The sequence below is a fragment of the Polyergus mexicanus genome, unplaced genomic scaffold (assembly GCF_030449975.1).
Source record: "Polyergus mexicanus isolate NDT 795.1 unplaced genomic scaffold, iyPolMexi1.0 SCAF_18, whole genome shotgun sequence".
Classification (NCBI taxonomy): Eukaryota; Metazoa; Arthropoda; class Insecta; order Hymenoptera; family Formicidae; genus Polyergus; species Polyergus mexicanus.
The window spans coordinates 2,794,826-2,814,069 of record NW_027223338.1 but is presented as its reverse complement, the minus strand read 5'-3'; the positions used below and the strand labels follow the sequence as shown (position 1 = coordinate 2,814,069).

The window sequence follows — 19,244 nt, the reverse complement described above, 5'->3', positions numbered from 1 at the left end:
GTTGTACAAGAATTTTCGACTAAACTCACTTACTGACACGTAACTAAGACGTTCCGAACGAACAAAACTTGCGTACATAACGACTTTAACAATGTATGCCGTGAAGCGGTTCTTCTCAATATTTTCGATGTTGCACAAGAATTTTAGACAATTCTCACTTACTGACACGCAACTAAGACGTTTCGAACGAACAAAACTTGCGTACATAGCGATTTTAACATTGTATGCCGTGAAGCGGTTCTTCTCAATTTCCTTGATGTCGCACAAGAATTTTAGACAAATCTCACTTACTGACACGTAACTAAGACGTTCCGAACGAACAAAACTTGCGTACATAGCGATCTCAACTTTGTGCGCAGAAAAACGTATATCCTCAATTTCCTTGATGTTGCGCAAGAATTTAAGACAAATCTCACTTACTGACACGTAACTAAGACGTTTCGAACGACCAAAACATGCGTACATAGCGATCTCAGCTTTGTGCGAAGAAAAACGTATATCCTCAATTTCTTTAACGTTGTACAAGAATTTTCGACTAAACTCACTTACTGACACGTAACTAAGACGTTCCGAACGAACAAAACTTGCGTAAATAGCGATCTCTGCTTCGTGCGCAGAAAAACGTATATCCTCAATTTCTTTAACGTTGTACAAGAATTTTCGACTAAACTCACTTACTGACACGTAACTAAAACGTTCCGAACGAACAAAACTTGCGTACATAGAGATTTTAACAATGTACGCCGTCAAGCGGTTCTTCTCAATTTCCTTGATGTTGCACAAGAATTTTAGACAATTCTCACTTACTGACACGTAACTAAGACGTTTCGAACGAACAAAACTTGCGTAAATAGCGATTTTAACAATGTATGCCGTGAAGCGGTTCTTCTCAATTTCCTTGATGTTGCACAAGAATTTTAGACAAATCTCACTTACTGACACGTAACTAAGACGTTTCGAACTTACAAAACATGCGTACATAGCGATTTTAACAATGTATGCCGTCAAGCGGTTCTTCTCAATTTCCTTGATGTTGCTCAATAATTTTAGACAATTCTCACTTACTGACACGTAACTAAGACGTTCCGAACGAACAAAACTTGCGTACATAGCAATTTTAACAATGTATGCCGTGAAGCGGTTTTTCTCAATTTCCTTGATGTTGCACAAGAATTTTAGACAAATCTCACATACTGACACGTAACTAAGACGTTCCGAACGAACAAAACTTGCGTACATAGCGATCACAGCTTTGTGCGCAGAAAAACGTATATCCTCAATTTCCTTGATGTTGCACAAGAATATTCGACTAAACTCACTTACTGACACGTAACTAAGACGTTTCGAACGAACAAAACTTGCTTACATACGGATTTTAACAATGTATGCCGTGAAGCAGTTCTTCTCAATTTCCTTGATGTTGCACAAAAATTTTAGACGATTCTCACTTACTGACACGTAACTAAGACGTTCCGAACGAACAAAACTTGCGTAAATAGCGATCTCTGCTTTGTGCGCAGAAAAACGTATATCCTCAATTTCCTTGATGTTGCACATGAATTTTCGACTAAACTCACTTACTGACACGTAACTAAAACGTTCCGAACGAACAAAACTTGCGTACATAGCGATTATAACAATGTATGCCGTCAAACGGTTCTTCTCAATTTCCTTGATGTTGCACAAGAATTTTAGACAATTCTCACTTACTGACACGTAAATAAGATGTTTCGAACGAACTAAACTTGCGTACATAGCGATTTTAACAATGTATGCCGTGAAGCGGTTCTTCTCAATTTCCTTGATGTCGCACAAGAATTTTAGACAAATCTCACTTACTGACACGTAACTAAGACGTTCCGAACGAACAAAACTTGCGTACATAGCGATCGCAGCTTTGTGCGCAGAAAAACGTATATCCTCAATTTCCTTGATGTTGCACAAGAATTTTCAACTAAACTCACTTACTGACACGTAACTAAGACGTTTCGAACGAACAAAACTTGCGTACATACGGATTTTAACAATGTATGCCGTGAAGCAGTTCTCCTCAATTTCCTTGATGTTGCACAAAAATTTTAGACGATTCTCACTTACTGACACGTAACTAAGACGTTCCGAACGAACAAAACTTGCTTAAATAGCGATCTCTGCTTTGTGCGCAGAAAAACGTATATCCTCAATTTCTTTAACGTTGTACAAGAATTTTCGACTAAACTCACTTACTGACACGTAACTAAAACATTCCGAACGAACAAAACTTGCGTACATAGCGATTTTAACAATGTATGCCGTCAAGCGGTTCTTCTCAATTTCCTTGATGTTGCACAAGAATTTTAGACAAATCTCACTTACTGACACGTAACTAAGACGTTTCGAATGAACAAAACTTGCGTACATAGCGATGTTAACAATGTATGCCGTGAAGCGGTTCTTCTCAATTTCCTTGATGTTGCACAAGAATTTTAGACAAATCTCACTTACTGACACGTAACTAAGACGTTTCGAACTTACAAAACTTGCTTACATAGCGATTTAACAATGTATGCCGTGAAGCGGTTCTTCTCAATTTCCTTGATGTTGCACAAGAATTTTAGACAAATCTCACTTACTGATACGTAACTAAGACGTTCCGAGCGAACAAAACTTGCGTACATAGCGATTTTAACAATGTATGCCGTGAAGCGGTTCTTCTCAATTTCCTTGATGTTGCACAGAAATTTCGACTAAACTCACTTACTGACACGTAACTAAAACGTTTCGAACGAACAAAACTTGCGTACATAGCGATTTTAACCATGTATGCCGTGAAGCGGTTCTTCTCAATTTCCTTGATGTCGCACAAGAATTTTAGACAAATCTCACTTACTGACACGTAACTAAGACGTTTCGAACGACCAAAACATGCGTACATAGCGATCTCAGCTTTGTGCGCAGAAAAACTTATATCCTTAATTTCTTTAACGTTTTACAAGAATTTTAGATTAAACTCACTTACTGACACGTAACTAAAACGTTTCGAACGAACAAAACTTGCGTACATAGCGATTTTAACCATGTACGCCGTCAAGCGGTTCTTCTCAATTTCCTTGATGTTGCACAAGAATTTTAGACAATTTTCACTTACTGACACGTAACTAAGACGTTTCGAAAGAACAAAACTTGCGTACATAGCGATTTTAACAATGTATGCCGTGAAACGGTTCTTCTCAATTTCCTTGATGTTGCACAAGGATTTTAGACAAATCTCACTTACTGATACGTAACTAAGACGTTTCGAACTTACAAAACTTGCGTACACAGCGATTTTAACAATGTATGCCGTCAAGCGGTTCTTCTCAATTTCCTTGATGTTGCACAAGAATTTTAGACAATTCTCACTTACTGACACGTAACTAAGACGTTCCGAACGAACAAAACTTGCGCAAATAGCGATCTCAGCTTTGTGCGCAGAAAAACGTATATCCTTAATTTCTTTCACGTTGTACAAGAATTTTAGATTAAACTCACTTACTGACACGTAACTAAGAAGTTCCGAACGTACAAAACTTGCGTACATAGCGATTTTAACAATGTATGCCGTGAAGCGGTTCTTCTCAATTTCTTTAACGTTGTAAAAGAATTTTCGATTAAACTCACTTACTGACATGTAACTAAGACGTTCCGAACGAACAAAACTTGCGTACATAGCGATCTCAAATTTGTGCGCAGAAAAACGTATATCCTCAATTTCCTTGATGTTGCGCAAGAATTTTAGACAAATCTCATTTACTGACACGTAACTAAGACGTTTCGAACGACCAAAACATGCGTACATAGCGATCTCAGCTTTGTGCGAAGAAAAAAGTATATCCTCAATTTCTTTAACGTTGTACAAGAATTTTCGACTAAACTCACTTACTGACACGTAACTAAGACGTTCCGAACGACCAAAACTTGCGTACATAGCGATCTCAGCTTTGTGCGCAGAAAAACGTATATCCTTAACTTCCTTAATGTTGTACAAGAATTTTCGACTAAACTCACTTAATGACACGTAACTAAGATGTTCCGAACGAACAAAACTTGCGTAAATAGCGATGTCTGCTCTGTGCGCAGAAAAACGTATATCCTCTGTTTCTTTAACGTTGTACAAGAATTTTCGACTAAACTCACTTACTGACACGTAACTAAGACGTTCCGAACGAACAAAACTTGCGTACATAACGACTTTAACAATGTATGCCGTGAAGCGGTTCTTCTCAATATTTTCGATGTTGCACAAGAATTTTAGACAATTCTCACTTACTGACACGCAACTAAGACGTTTCGAACGAACAAAACTTGCGTACATAGCGATTTTAACATTGTATGCCGTGAAGCGGTTCTTCTCAATTTCCTTGATGTCGCACAAGAATTTTAGACAAATCTCACTTACTGACACGTAACTAAGACGTTCCGAACGAACAAAACTTGCGTACATAGCGATCTCAACTTTGTGCGCAGAAAAACGTATATCCTCAATTTCCTTGATGTTGCGCAAGAATTTAAGACAAATCTCACTTACTGACACGTAACTAAGACGTTTCGAACGACCAAAACATGCGTACATAGCGATCTCAGCTTTGTGCGAAGAAAAACGTATATCCTCAATTTCTTTAACGTTGTACAAGAATTTTCGACTAAACTCACTTACTGACACGTAACTAAGACGTTCCGAACGAACAAAACTTGCGTAAATAGCGATCTCTGCTTCGTGCGCAGAAAAACGTATATCCTCAATTTCTTTAACGTTGTACAAGAATTTTCGACTAAACTCACTTACTGACACGTAACTAAAACGTTCCGAACGAACAAAACTTGCGTACATAGAGATTTTAACAATGTACGCCGTCAAGCGGTTCTTCTCAATTTCCTTGATGTTGCACAAGAATTTTAGACAATTCTCACTTACTGACACGTAACTAAGACGTTTCGAACGAACAAAACTTGCGTAAATAGCGATTTTAACAATGTATGCCGTGAAGCGGTTCTTCTCAATTTCCTTGATGTTGCACAAGAATTTTAGACAAATCTCACTTACTGACACGTAACTAAGACGTTTCGAACTTACAAAACATGCGTACATAGCGATTTTAACAATGTATGCCGTCAAGCGGTTCTTCTCAATTTCCTTGATGTTGCTCAATAATTTTAGACAATTCTCACTTACTGACACGTAACTAAGACGTTCCGAACGAACAAAACTTGCGTACATAGCAATTTTAACAATGTATGCCGTGAAGCGGTTTTTCTCAATTTCCTTGATGTTGCACAAGAATTTTAGACAAATCTCACATACTGACACGTAACTAAGACGTTCCGAACGAACAAAACTTGCGTACATAGCGATCACAGCTTTGTGCGCAGAAAAACGTATATCCTCAATTTCCTTGATGTTGCACAAGAATATTCGACTAAACTCACTTACTGACACGTAACTAAGACGTTTCGAACGAACAAAACTTGCTTACATACGGATTTTAACAATGTATGCCGTGAAGCAGTTCTTCTCAATTTCCTTGATGTTGCACAAAAATTTTAGACGATTCTCACTTACTGACACGTAACTAAGACGTTCCGAACGAACAAAACTTGCGTAAATAGCGATCTCTGCTTTGTGCGCAGAAAAACGTATATCCTCAATTTCCTTGATGTTGCACATGAATTTTCGACTAAACTCACTTACTGACACGTAACTAAAACGTTCCGAACGAACAAAACTTGCGTACATAGCGATTATAACAATGTATGCCGTCAAACGGTTCTTCTCAATTTCCTTGATGTTGCACAAGAATTTTAGACAATTCTCACTTACTGACACGTAAATAAGATGTTTCGAACGAACTAAACTTGCGTACATAGCGATTTTAACAATGTATGCCGTGAAGCGGTTCTTCTCAATTTCCTTGATGTCGCACAAGAATTTTAGACAAATCTCACTTACTGACACGTAACTAAGACGTTCCGAACGAACAAAACTTGCGTACATAGCGATCGCAGCTTTGTGCGCAGAAAAACGTATATCCTCAATTTCCTTGATGTTGCACAAGAATTTTCAACTAAACTCACTTACTGACACGTAACTAAGACGTTTCGAACGAACAAAACTTGCGTACATACGGATTTTAACAATGTATGCCGTGAAGCAGTTCTCCTCAATTTCCTTGATGTTGCACAAAAATTTTAGACGATTCTCACTTACTGACACGTAACTAAGACGTTCCGAACGAACAAAACTTGCTTAAATAGCGATCTCTGCTTTGTGCGCAGAAAAACGTATATCCTCAATTTCTTTAACGTTGTACAAGAATTTTCGACTAAACTCACTTACTGACACGTAACTAAAACATTCCGAACGAACAAAACTTGCGTACATAGCGATTTTAACAATGTATGCCGTCAAGCGGTTCTTCTCAATTTCCTTGATGTTGCACAAGAATTTTAGACAAATCTCACTTACTGACACGTAACTAAGACGTTTCGAATGAACAAAACTTGCGTACATAGCGATGTTAACAATGTATGCCGTGAAGCGGTTCTTCTCAATTTCCTTGATGTTGCACAAGAATTTTAGACAAATCTCACTTACTGACACGTAACTAAGACGTTTCGAACTTACAAAACTTGCTTACATAGCGATTTAACAATGTATGCCGTGAAGCGGTTCTTCTCAATTTCCTTGATGTTGCACAAGAATTTTAGACAAATCTCACTTACTGATACGTAACTAAGACGTTCCGAGCGAACAAAACTTGCGTACATAGCGATTTTAACAATGTATGCCGTGAAGCGGTTCTTCTCAATTTCCTTGATGTTGCACAATAATTTTAGACAAATCTCACTTACTGACACGTAACTAAGACGTTTCGAACTTACAAAACTTGCGTACATAGCGATTATAACAATGTATGCCGTGAAGCGGTTCTTCTCAATTTCCTTGATGTTGGACAAGAATTTTAGACAAATCTCACTTACTGACACGTAACTAAGACGTTTCGAACTTACAAAACTTGCGTACATAGCGATTTTAACAATGTATGCCGTGAAGCGGTTCTTCTCAATTTCCTTGACGTTGGACAAGAATTTTAGACAAATCTCACTTACTGACACGTAACTAAGACGTTCCGAAAGAACAAAACTTGCGTACATAGCGATTTTAACAATCTATGCCGTGAAGCGGTTCTTCTCAATTTCCTTGATGTTGCACAAGAATTTTAGACAAATCTCACTTACTGACACGTAACTAAGACGTTCCGAACGTACAAAACTTGCGTACATAGCGATTTTAACAATGTATGCCGTGAAGCGGTTCTTCTCAATTTCCTTGATGTTGGACAAGAATTTTAGACAAATCTCACTTACTGACACGTAACTAAGACGTTCCGAAAGAACAAAAGTTGCGTACATAGCGATTTTAACAATGTATGCCGTGAAGCGGTTCTTCTCAATTTCCTTGATGTCGCACAAGTATTTTAAACAAATCTCACTTACTGACACGTAATTAAGACGTTCCGAACGAACAAAACTTGCGTAAATAGCGATCTCTGCTTTGTGCGCAGAAAAACGTATATCCTCAATTTCTTTAACGTTGTACAAGAATTTTCGATTAAACTCACTTACTGAAACGTAACTAAGACGTTCCGAACAAACAAAACTTGCGTACATAGCGATTTTAACATTGTATGCCGTGAAGTGGTTCTTCTCAATTTCCTTGATGTTGCACAGAAATTTCGACTAAACTCACTTACTGACACGTAACTAAAACGTTTCGAACGAACAAAACTTGCGTACATAGCGATTTTAACCATGTATGCCGTGAAGCGGTTCTTCTCAATTTCCTTGATGTCGCACAAGAATTTTAGACAAATCTCACTTACTGACACGTAACTAAGACGTTTCGAACGACCAAAACATGCGTACATAGCGATCTCAGCTTTGTGCGCAGAAAAACTTATATCCTTAATTTCTTTAACGTTTTACAAGAATTTTCGACTAAACTCACTTACTGACACGTAACTAAGACGTTCCGAACGACCAAAACTTGCGTACATAGCGATCTCAGCTTTGTGCGCAGAAAAACGTATATCCTTAACTTCCTTAATGTTGTACAAGAATTTTCGACTAAACTCACTTAATGACACGTAACTAAGATGTTCCGAACGAACAAAACTTGCGTAAATAGCGATGTCTGCTCTGTGCGCAGAAAAACGTATATCCTCTGTTTCTTTAACGTTGTACAAGAATTTTCGACTAAACTCACTTACTGACACGTAACTAAGACGTTCCGAACGAACAAAACTTGCGTACATAACGACTTTAACAATGTATGCCGTGAAGCGGTTCTTCTCAATATTTTCGATGTTGCACAAGAATTTTAGACAATTCTCACTTACTGACACGCAACTAAGACGTTTCGAACGAACAAAACTTGCGTACATAGCGATTTTAACATTGTATGCCGTGAAGCGGTTCTTCTCAATTTCCTTGATGTCGCACAAGAATTTTAGACAAATCTCACTTACTGACACGTAACTAAGACGTTCCGAACGAACAAAACTTGCGTACATAGCGATCTCAACTTTGTGCGCAGAAAAACGTATATCCTCAATTTCCTTGATGTTGCGCAAGAATTTTAGACAAATCTCACTTACTGACACGTAACTAAGACGTTTCGAACGACCAAAACATGCGTACATAGCGATCTCAGCTTTGTGCGAAGAAAAACGTATATCCTCAATTTCTTTAACGTTGTACAAGAATTTTCGACTAAACTCACTTACTGACACGTAACTAAGACGTTCCGAACGAACAAAACTTGCGTAAATAGCGATCTCTGCTTCGTGCGCAGAAAAACGTATATCCTCAATTTCTTTAACGTTGTACAAGAATTTTCGACTAAACTCACTTACTGACACGTAACTAAAACGTTCCGAACGAACAAAACTTGCGTACATAGCGATTTTAACAATGTACGCCGTCAAGCGGTTCTTCTCAATTTCCTTGATGTTGCACAAGAATTTTAGACAAAACTCACTTACTGACACGTAACTAAGACGTTCCGAACGAACAAAACTTGCGTACATAGCGATCTCAACTTTGTGCGCAGAAAAACGTATATCCTCAATTTCCTTGATGTTGCGCAAGAATTTTAGACAAATCTCATTTACTGACACGTAACTAAGACGTTTCGAACGACCAAAACATGCGTACATAGCGATCTCAGCTTTGTGCGAAGAAAAACGTATATCCTCAATTTCTTTAACGTTGTACAAGAATTTTCGACTAAACTCACTTACTGACACGTAACTAAGACATTCCGAACGACCAAAACTTGCGTACATAGCGATTTCAGCTTTGTGCGCAGAAGAACGTATATCCTTAACTTCCTTAATGTTGTACAAGAATTTTCGACTAAACTCACTTACTGACACGTAACTAAGACGTTCCGAACGAACAAAACCTGCGTAAATAGCGATCTCTGCTTTGTGCGCAGAAAAACGTATATCCTCAATTTCTTTAAGGTTGTACAAGAATTTTCGACTAAACTCACTTACTGACACGTGACTAAGACGTTCCGAACGAACAAAACTTGCGTACATAGCGATTTTAACAATGTATGCCGTGAAGCGGTTCTTCTCAATTTCCTTGATGTTGCACAAGAATTTTAGACAAATCTCACTTACTGACACATAACTAAGACGTTCCGAACGAACAAAACTTGCGTACATAGCGATTTTAACCATGTATGCCGTGAAGCGGTTCTTCTCAATTTCCTTGATGTCGCACAAGAATTTAAGACAAATCTCACTTACTGACACGTAACTAAGACGTTTCGAACGACCAAAACATGCGTACATAGCGATCTCAGCTTTGTACGCAGAAAAACGTATATCCTCAATTTCTTTAACGTTGTACAAGAATTTTCGATTAAACTCACTTACTGACACGTAACTAAGACGTTCCGAACGAACAAAACTTACGTACATAGCGATTTTAACAATGTATGCCGTGAAGCGGTTCTTCTCAATTTCCTTGATGTCGAACAAGAATTTTAGACAAATCTCACTTACTGAAACGTAACTAAGACGTTTCGAACGACCAAAACATGCGTACATAGCGATCACAGCTTTGTGCGCAGAAAAACGTATATCCTCAATTTCTTTAACGTTGTACAAGAATTTTCGATTAAACTCACTTACTGTCACGTAACTAAGACGTTCCGAACGAACAAAGCTTACGTACATAGCGATTATAACAATGTATGCCGTCAAGCGGTTCTTCTCAATTTCCTTGATGTTGCACAAGAATTTTAGACAATTCTCACTTACTGACACGTAACTAAGATGTTTCGAACAAACAAAACTTGCGTACATAGCGATTTTAACAATGTATGCCGTGATGCAGTTCTTCTCAATTTCCTTGATGTTGCACAAGAATTTTAGACAAATCTCATTTACTGACACGTAACTAAGACGTTTCGAACTTACAAAACTTGCTTACATAGCGATTTAACAATGTATGCCGTGAAGCGGTTCTTCTCAATTTCCTTGATGTTGCACAAGAATTTTAGACAAATCTCACTTACTGATACGTAACTAAGACGTTCCGAACGAACAAAACTTGCGTACATAGCGATTTTAACAATGTATGCCGTGAAGCGGTTCTTCTCAATTTCCTTGATGTTGCACAATAATTTTAGACAAATCTCACTTACTGACACGTAACTAAGACGTTTCGAACTTACAAAACTTGCGTACATAGCGATTATAACAATGTATGCCGTGAAGCGGTTCTTCTCAATTTCCTTGATGTTGGACAAGAATTTTAGACAAATCTCACTTACTGACACGTAACTAAGACGTTTCGAACTTACAAAACTTGCGTACATAGCGATTTTAACAATGTATGCCGTGAAGCGGTTCTTCTCAATTTCCTTGACGTTGGACAAGAATTTTAGACAAATCTCACTTACTGACACGTAACTAAGACGTTCCGAAAGAACAAAACTTGCGTACATAGCGATTTTAACAATCTATGCCGTGAAGCGGTTCTTCTCAATTTCCTTGATGTTGCACAAGAATTTTAGACAAATCTCACTTACTGACACGTAACTAAGACGTTCCGAACGTACAAAACTTGCGTACATAGCGATTTTAACAATGTATGCCGTGAAGCGGTTCTTCTCAATTTCCTTGATGTTGGACAAGAATTTTAGACAAATCTCACTTACTGACACGTAACTAAGACGTTCCGAAAGAACAAAAGTTGCGTACATAGCGATTTTAACAATGTATGCCGTGAAGCGGTTCTTCTCAATTTCCTTGATGTCGCACAAGTATTTTAAACAAATCTCACTTACTGACACGTAATTAAGACGTTCCGAACGAACAAAACTTGCGTAAATAGCGATCTCTGCTTTGTGCGCAGAAAAACGTATATCCTCAATTTCTTTAACGTTGTACAAGAATTTTCGATTAAACTCACTTACTGAAACGTAACTAAGACGTTCCGAACAAACAAAACTTGCGTACATAGCGATTTTAACATTGTATGCCGTGAAGTGGTTCTTCTCAATTTCCTTGATGTTGCACAGAAATTTCGACTAAACTCACTTACTGACACGTAACTAAAACGTTTCGAACGAACAAAACTTGCGTACATAGCGATTTTAACCATGTATGCCGTGAAGCGGTTCTTCTCAATTTCCTTGATGTCGCACAAGAATTTTAGACAAATCTCACTTACTGACACGTAACTAAGACGTTTCGAACGACCAAAACATGCGTACATAGCGATCTCAGCTTTGTGCGCAGAAAAACTTATATCCTTAATTTCTTTAACGTTTTACAAGAATTTTCGACTAAACTCACTTACTGACACGTAACTAAGACGTTCCGAACGACCAAAACTTGCGTACATAGCGATCTCAGCTTTGTGCGCAGAAAAACGTATATCCTTAACTTCCTTAATGTTGTACAAGAATTTTCGACTAAACTCACTTAATGACACGTAACTAAGATGTTCCGAACGAACAAAACTTGCGTAAATAGCGATGTCTGCTCTGTGCGCAGAAAAACGTATATCCTCCGTTTCTTTAACGTTGTACAAGAATTTTCGACTAAACTCACTTACTGACACGTAACTAAGACGTTCCGAACGAACAAAACTTGCGTACATAACGACTTTAACAATGTATGCCGTGAAGCGGTTCTTCTCAATATTTTCGATGTTGCACAAGAATTTTAGACAATTCTCACTTACTGACACGCAACTAAGACGTTTCGAACGAACAAAACTTGCGTACATAGCGATTTTAACATTGTATGCCGTGAAGCGGTTCTTCTCAATTTCCTTGATGTCGCACAAGAATTTTAGACAAATCTCACTTACTGACACGTAACTAAGACGTTCCGAACGAACAAAACTTGCGTACATAGCGATCTCAACTTTGTGCGCAGAAAAACGTATATCCTCAATTTCCTTGATGTTGCGCAAGAATTTTAGACAAATCTCACTTACTGACACGTAACTAAGACGTTTCGAACGACCAAAACATGCGTACATAGCGATCTCAGCTTTGTGCGAAGAAAAACGTATATCCTCAATTTCTTTAACGTTGTACAAGAATTTTCGACTAAACTCACTTACTGACACGTAACTAAGACGTTCCGAACGAACAAAACTTGCGTAAATAGCGATCTCTGCTTCGTGCGCAGAAAAACGTATATCCTCAATTTCTTTAACGTTGTACAAGAATTTTCGACTAAACTCACTTACTGACACGTAACTAAAACGTTCCGAACGAACAAAACTTGCGTACATAGCGATTTTAACAATGTACGCCGTCAAGCGGTTCTTCTCAATTTCCTTGATGTTGCACAAGAATTTTAGACAAAACTCACTTACTGACACGTAACTAAGACGTTCCGAACGAACAAAACTTGCGTACATAGCGATCTCAACTTTGTGCGCAGAAAAACGTATATCCTCAATTTCCTTGATGTTGCGCAAGAATTTTAGACAAATCTCATTTACTGACACGTAACTAAGACGTTTCGAACGACCAAAACATGCGTACATAGCGATCTCAGCTTTGTGCGAAGAAAAACGTATATCCTCAATTTCTTTAACGTTGTACAAGAATTTTCGACTAAACTCACTTACTGACACGTAACTAAGACATTCCGAACGACCAAAACTTGCGTACATAGCGATCTCAGCTTTGTGCGCAGAAGAACGTATATCCTTAACTTCCTTAATGTTGTACAAGAATTTTCGACTAAACTCACTTACTGACACGTAACTAAGACGTTCCGAACGAACAAAACCTGCGTAAATAGCGATCTCTGCTTTGTGCGCAGAAAAACGTATATCCTCAATTTCTTTAAGGTTGTACAAGAATTTTCGACTAAACTCACTTACTGACACGTGACTAAGACGTTCCGAACGAACAAAACTTGCGTACATAGCGATTTTAACAATGTATGCCGTGAAGCGGTTCTTCTCAATTTCCTTGATGTTGCACAAGAATTTTAGACAAATCTCACTTACTGACACATAACTAAGACGTTCCGAACGAACAAAACTTGCGTACATAGCGATTTTAACCATGTATGCCGTGAAGCGGTTCTTCTCAATTTCCTTGATGTCGCACAAGAATTTAAGACAAATCTCACTTACTGACACGTAACTAAGACGTTTCGAACGACCAAAACATGCGTACATAGCGATCTCAGCTTTGTACGCAGAAAAACGTATATCCTCAATTTCTTTAACGTTGTACAAGAATTTTCGATTAAACTCACTTACTGACACGTAACTAAGACGTTCCGAACGAACAAAACTTACGTACATAGCGATTTTAACAATGTATGCCGTGAAGCGGTTCTTCTCAATTTCCTTGATGTCGAACAAGAATTTTAGACAAATCTCACTTACTGAAACGTAACTAAGACGTTTCGAACGACCAAAACATGCGTACATAGCGATCACAGCTTTGTGCGCAGAAAAACGTATATCCTCAATTTCTTTAACGTTGTACAAGAATTTTCGATTAAACTCACTTACTGTCACGTAACTAAGACGTTCCGAACGAACAAAGCTTACGTACATAGCGATTATAACAATGTATGCCGTCAAGCGGTTCTTCTCAATTTCCTTGATGTTGCACAAGAATTTTAGACAATTCTCACTTACTGACACGTAACTAAGATGTTTCGAACAAACAAAACTTGCGTACATAGCGATTTTAACAATGTATGCCGTGATGCAGTTCTTCTCAATTTCCTTGATGTTGCACAAGAATTTTAGACAAATCTCATTTACTGACACGTAACTAAGACGTTTCGAACTTACAAAACTTGCGTACATAGCGATTTTAACCATGTATGCCGTGAAGCGGTTCTTCTCAATTTCCTTGATGTTGCACAGAAATTTTCGACTAAACTCACTTACTGACACGTAACTAAGACGTTCCGAACGTACAAAACTTGCGTACATAGCGATTTTAACAATGTATGCCGTGATGCGGTTCTTCTCAATTTCCTTGATGTTGCACAAGAATTTTAGACAAATCTCACTTACTGACACGTAAGTAAGACGTTTCGAACTTACAAAACTTGCGTACATAGCGATTTTAACCATGTATGCCGTGAAGCGGTTCTTCTCAATTTTCTTGATGTCGCACAAGAATTTTAGACAAATCTCACTTACTGACACGTAACTAAGACGTTTCGAACGACCAAAACATGCGTACATAGGGATCTCAGCTTTGTGCGCAGAAAAACGTATATCCTCAATTTCTTTAACGTTGTACAAGAATTTTCGATTAAACTCACTTACTGACACGTAACTAAGACGTTCCGAACGAACAAAACTTGCGTACATAGCGATATTAACAATATATGCGGTGAAGCGGTTCTTCTCAATTTCCTTGATGTTGCACAAGAATTTTCGACTAAACTCACTTACTGACACGTAACTAAGACGTTCCGAACGAACAAAACTTGCGTACATAGCGATTTTAACAATGTATGCCGTGAAGCGGTTCTTCTCAATTTCCTTGATGTTGCACAAGAATTTTAGACAAAACTCACTTACTGACACGTAACTAAGACGTTCCGAACGAACAAAACTTGCGTACATAGCGATCTCAACTTTGTGCGCAGAAAAACGTATATCCTCAATTTCCTTGATGTTGCGCAAGAATTTTAGACAAATCTCATTTACTGACACGTAACTAAGACGTTTCGAACGACCAAAACATGCGTACATAGCGATCTCAGCTTTGTGCGCAGAAAAACGTATATCCTCAATTTCTTTAAGGTTGTACAAGAATTTTCGATTAAACTCACTTACTGACACGTAACTAAGACGTTGCGAACGAACAAAACTTGCGTACATAGCGATATTAACAATATATGCGGTGAAGCGGTTCTTCTCAATTTCCTTGATGTTGCACAAGAATTTTCGACTAAACTCACTAACTGACACGTAACTAAGACGTTCCGAACGAACAAAACTTGCGTACATAGCGATTTTAACAATGTATGCCGTGAAGCGGTTCTTCTCAATTTCCTTGATGTTGCACAAGAATTTTAGACAAAACTCACTTACTGACACGTAACTAAGACGTTCCGAACGAACAAAACTTGCGTACATAGCGATCTCAACTTTGTGCGCAGAAAAACGTATATCCTCAATTTCCTTGATGTTGCGCAAGAATTTTAGACAAATCTCATTTACTGACACGTAACTAAGACGTTTCGAACGACCAAAACATGCGTACATAGCGATCTCAGCTTTGTGCGCAGAAAAACGTATATCCTCAATTTCTTTAACGTTGTACAAGAATTTTCGATTAAACTCACTTACTGACACGTAACTAAGACGTTCCGAACGAACAAAACTTGCGTACATAGCGATTTTAACAATATATGCGGTGAAACGGTTCTTCTCAATTTCCTTGATGTTGCACAAGAATTTTCGACTAAACTCACTTACTGACACGTAACTAAGACGTTCCGAACGAACAGAACTTGCGTACATAGCGATTTTAACAATGTATGCCGTGAAGCGGTTCTTCTCAATTTCCTTGATGTCGCACAAGAATTTTAGACAAATCTCACTTACTGACACGTAACTAAGACGTTTCGAACGACCAAAACATGCGTACATAGCGATCACAGTTTTGTGCGCAGAAAAACGTATATCCTCAATTTCTTTAACGTTGTACAAGAATTTTCGATTAAACTCACTTACTGACACGTAACTAAGACGTTCCGAACGAACAAAACTTGTAGAGCCGCTCGACGGGTTCCGCTGAAGAAGTGGTCGGCCAACCATTCGTCACTGCTCGAGAGCCTGCCAGCGGAGGACCTTCTACAGCGCGAGCCCCGGTGGTGGCAACCAGGTGAGAGCCACGCTACCCTGGGCCTCCGATGGCACCCACACGATGAAAACTTCGCCTTCTCGACGCCAACGATGCAGCTGGGCAGGATATCTAAAAGGACAGTCCTGTCACTAACGGCCAAGCTATTTGACCCGATGGGATGGCTCGCACCAACCACGGTGCGAGCCAAGATACTTATACAATCGACGTGGTTACTGGGAGTCGACTGGGATACTCCGCTCCCCGACGGCGACGCTCAGCGGTGGCTAGAGTTCCAGGCGGAACTACCTCTGTTGGAGAGCATCCGAGTTCCCCGCTGGCTGAATAGCGGAACTGGCTGCCGGAGGGAAATCCATGGCTTCGCCGACGCATCTGAAAGAGCCTACGCCGCAGTAGCTTACCTGCGGACAGAGGATCAGGAAGGACGGGTAGAAGTCGCTCTAGTTACCGCGAAAACCAAGGTAGCGCCGTTAAAACAAATAACGTTACCACGTTTAGAACTTTGTGCAGCAACGCTGCTCGCCCGGCTGATCAATCACATCCGTCGCGTCCTGGAAGCAACGGAGGTGCCCCTTCACCTCTGGTCAGACTCTACCGTAGCTCTAGGATGGATCCGTGGACACCCGACTTCTTGGAAGACGTACGTGGCCAACCGAGTGTCGGAGATCCAGACTTCCTTGCCGGACGCCCGGTGGCATCACATCCCCGGCAGAGAGAACCCGGCGGATTGCGCTTCACGGGGGCTGTCGCCAAAAGAGCTGGTGAATCACCCCCTCTGGTGGCACGGGCCTCCCTGGCTGCGAGCTAAAGCGGAACGCTGGGCGACCTCCGCCGATGAGAACAGCGATAACGAACTCCCAGAACGACGCACGCTAGTGCACTCTGCGACCATAGGCAAAGAGCCCACCGATGAACCGGATATGCTAAGCCGGTATTCCACGCTCCATCGGCTGCTGCGGATTTCGGCCTGGTGTCGCCGCTGGCATCGTCTTCATCAGGAGAAGCAAGCGCCCTACGTACGGGCCAATCCTGCAGTCCGGCTCGTCCTTGGGGCCCCCGAAGTCGAGGAAGCGCGCCTGAGCTGGATCCGAGTCGTCCAAGCCGCCAACTACAAGGAGGAATTAGCAGCCATCACGAAGGGCAGACCCCTGCCTACACGTAGCAAACTTACCCGGTTAACTCCTTTCAGAGACACCCAGGGCATCCTCCGAGTCGGCGGTCGAATCAAACGCGCTCTTCTCTCCTTTGACGCCAGGCACCCTATCATCTTGCCAGGAGGGTCAACATTTACTCGACTCGTCATCGAGGCCTGCCATCGCCGGACCTTGCACGGGGGCGTGCAGCTGACCCTTGGCTCCCTACGCCAGGAGTACTGGGTTCCCCGCGGACGGGCGCTCGTCAAAGGCTGCCTCCACCGCTGCTTAACGTGCCTGCGATGGCGGGCGGCACCCCCGCAGCCACTCATGGGGGACCTGCCTCTGAATCGAGTGACACCGGCTCGGCCCTTCCTCCATACAGGTGTCGACTACGCGGGACCAATGTGGTTGCGAACATCCAAGGGACGAGGGCAGCGCGCTACAAAGGCCTTCCTGGTGGTCTTCGTCTGCCTCAGCACCCGCGCCGTCCACCTCGATGTCGCCTCGGATTATTCCTCGGACGCCTTCCTGGCCGCGCTGCGTCGGCTCATCGCACGCCGCGGGCTGTGTCGAGCCCTCTATAGCGATTGCGGCACTAACTTCGTGGGCGCCGACGCCCAACTGCGAGCGCTCTTCGCAGCCAGTGGTCAGGAGGGACAGCTTATCGCGAGAGGCCTCGCCGCCGAGAGGATTGAATGGCACTTTAATCCTCCGGCGGCGCCCAATTTCGGTGGACTTTGGGAGGCGGCTGTCAAGGCGGCGAAGCATCACCTGCGGCGCGTCATCGGCGACGCGAGGCTGACGTACGAGGAGATGGCCACCCTGTTAGCGCAAATAGAATCGTGCCTCAATTCTCGTCCCTTACAGGCCTTGTCGGACGACCCGGATGACCTGGAGGCGCTTACGCCCGGCCACTTCCTCGTCGGCACAGCACTCAACGCCGTTCCGGAGCCGCCTCTCGCCATGGAAGCCACGACGAGATTATCCCGGTGGCAGCATCTTCAACAGTTACGGGACCATTTCTGGAACCGGTGGTCCCAGGAGTACCTACAATCTCTGACGCACCGGCCTAAATGGTGCAAGGCCGACGAGGAAGTACGCGAAGGCCGACTGTGCCTCCTAAGGAGCGAAACGACGCCAGCGAATAAGTGGCCCCTCGCCAGGGTCGATCGCTTGCATCCCGGGGACGACGGGGTCGTCCGAGTCGTCGTCGTGCGCACCGCCACCTCTAGCTTTAAGCGACCGCTGTCAAAAATTATCCTCCTCCCGATCAGCACGGCACCGGAGGACGACGCTTAACTAAAACCCATTAGTATTATATTCTCCGTAGGAATAAATTTACGCGAAGCCCACACTTATAATTGACACTGCACACTTCACCTCACAATACGTCTACACGAAACACACACCCCACTTCACACACACAGTCAAAAGCACACCAGACACCGCACAAGAAGGAGTCGCGAAAACCTTCGCTATATCGGCGTAACACACGGGCGACTTAAAACGGTAGCCGAAAATCGTGAATGGCACGAGCATTCCACAGCACCATACCGCGTCCCGTCGGCCGCTCGCCCGACTTAACATCGCGCTCACGCCGCGTGATCTAGCGCCGAAATAGCTGCGTATAGTCAGCACGCGCTAACGCGCCAAGGCACGAATAACTTTCGTAGGCTTAACCATACGAGGCGGGCGGA

The 19,244-nt window shown here is 41.4% G+C and overlaps 1 protein-coding gene across 1 annotated transcript; it reads left to right on the top strand.

The window, feature by feature from the left end:
- The first annotated feature begins 16,503 nt into the window (after positions 1–16,503).
- Positions 16,504–18,846, top strand: LOC138941318 (uncharacterized). Its single transcript, XM_070310881.1, has one exon. The coding sequence runs from the start codon at positions 16,504–16,506 to the stop codon at positions 18,844–18,846; it is 2,343 nt and encodes a 780-aa protein (XP_070166982.1).
- The last annotated feature ends 398 nt before the right edge of the window (positions 18,847–19,244 follow it).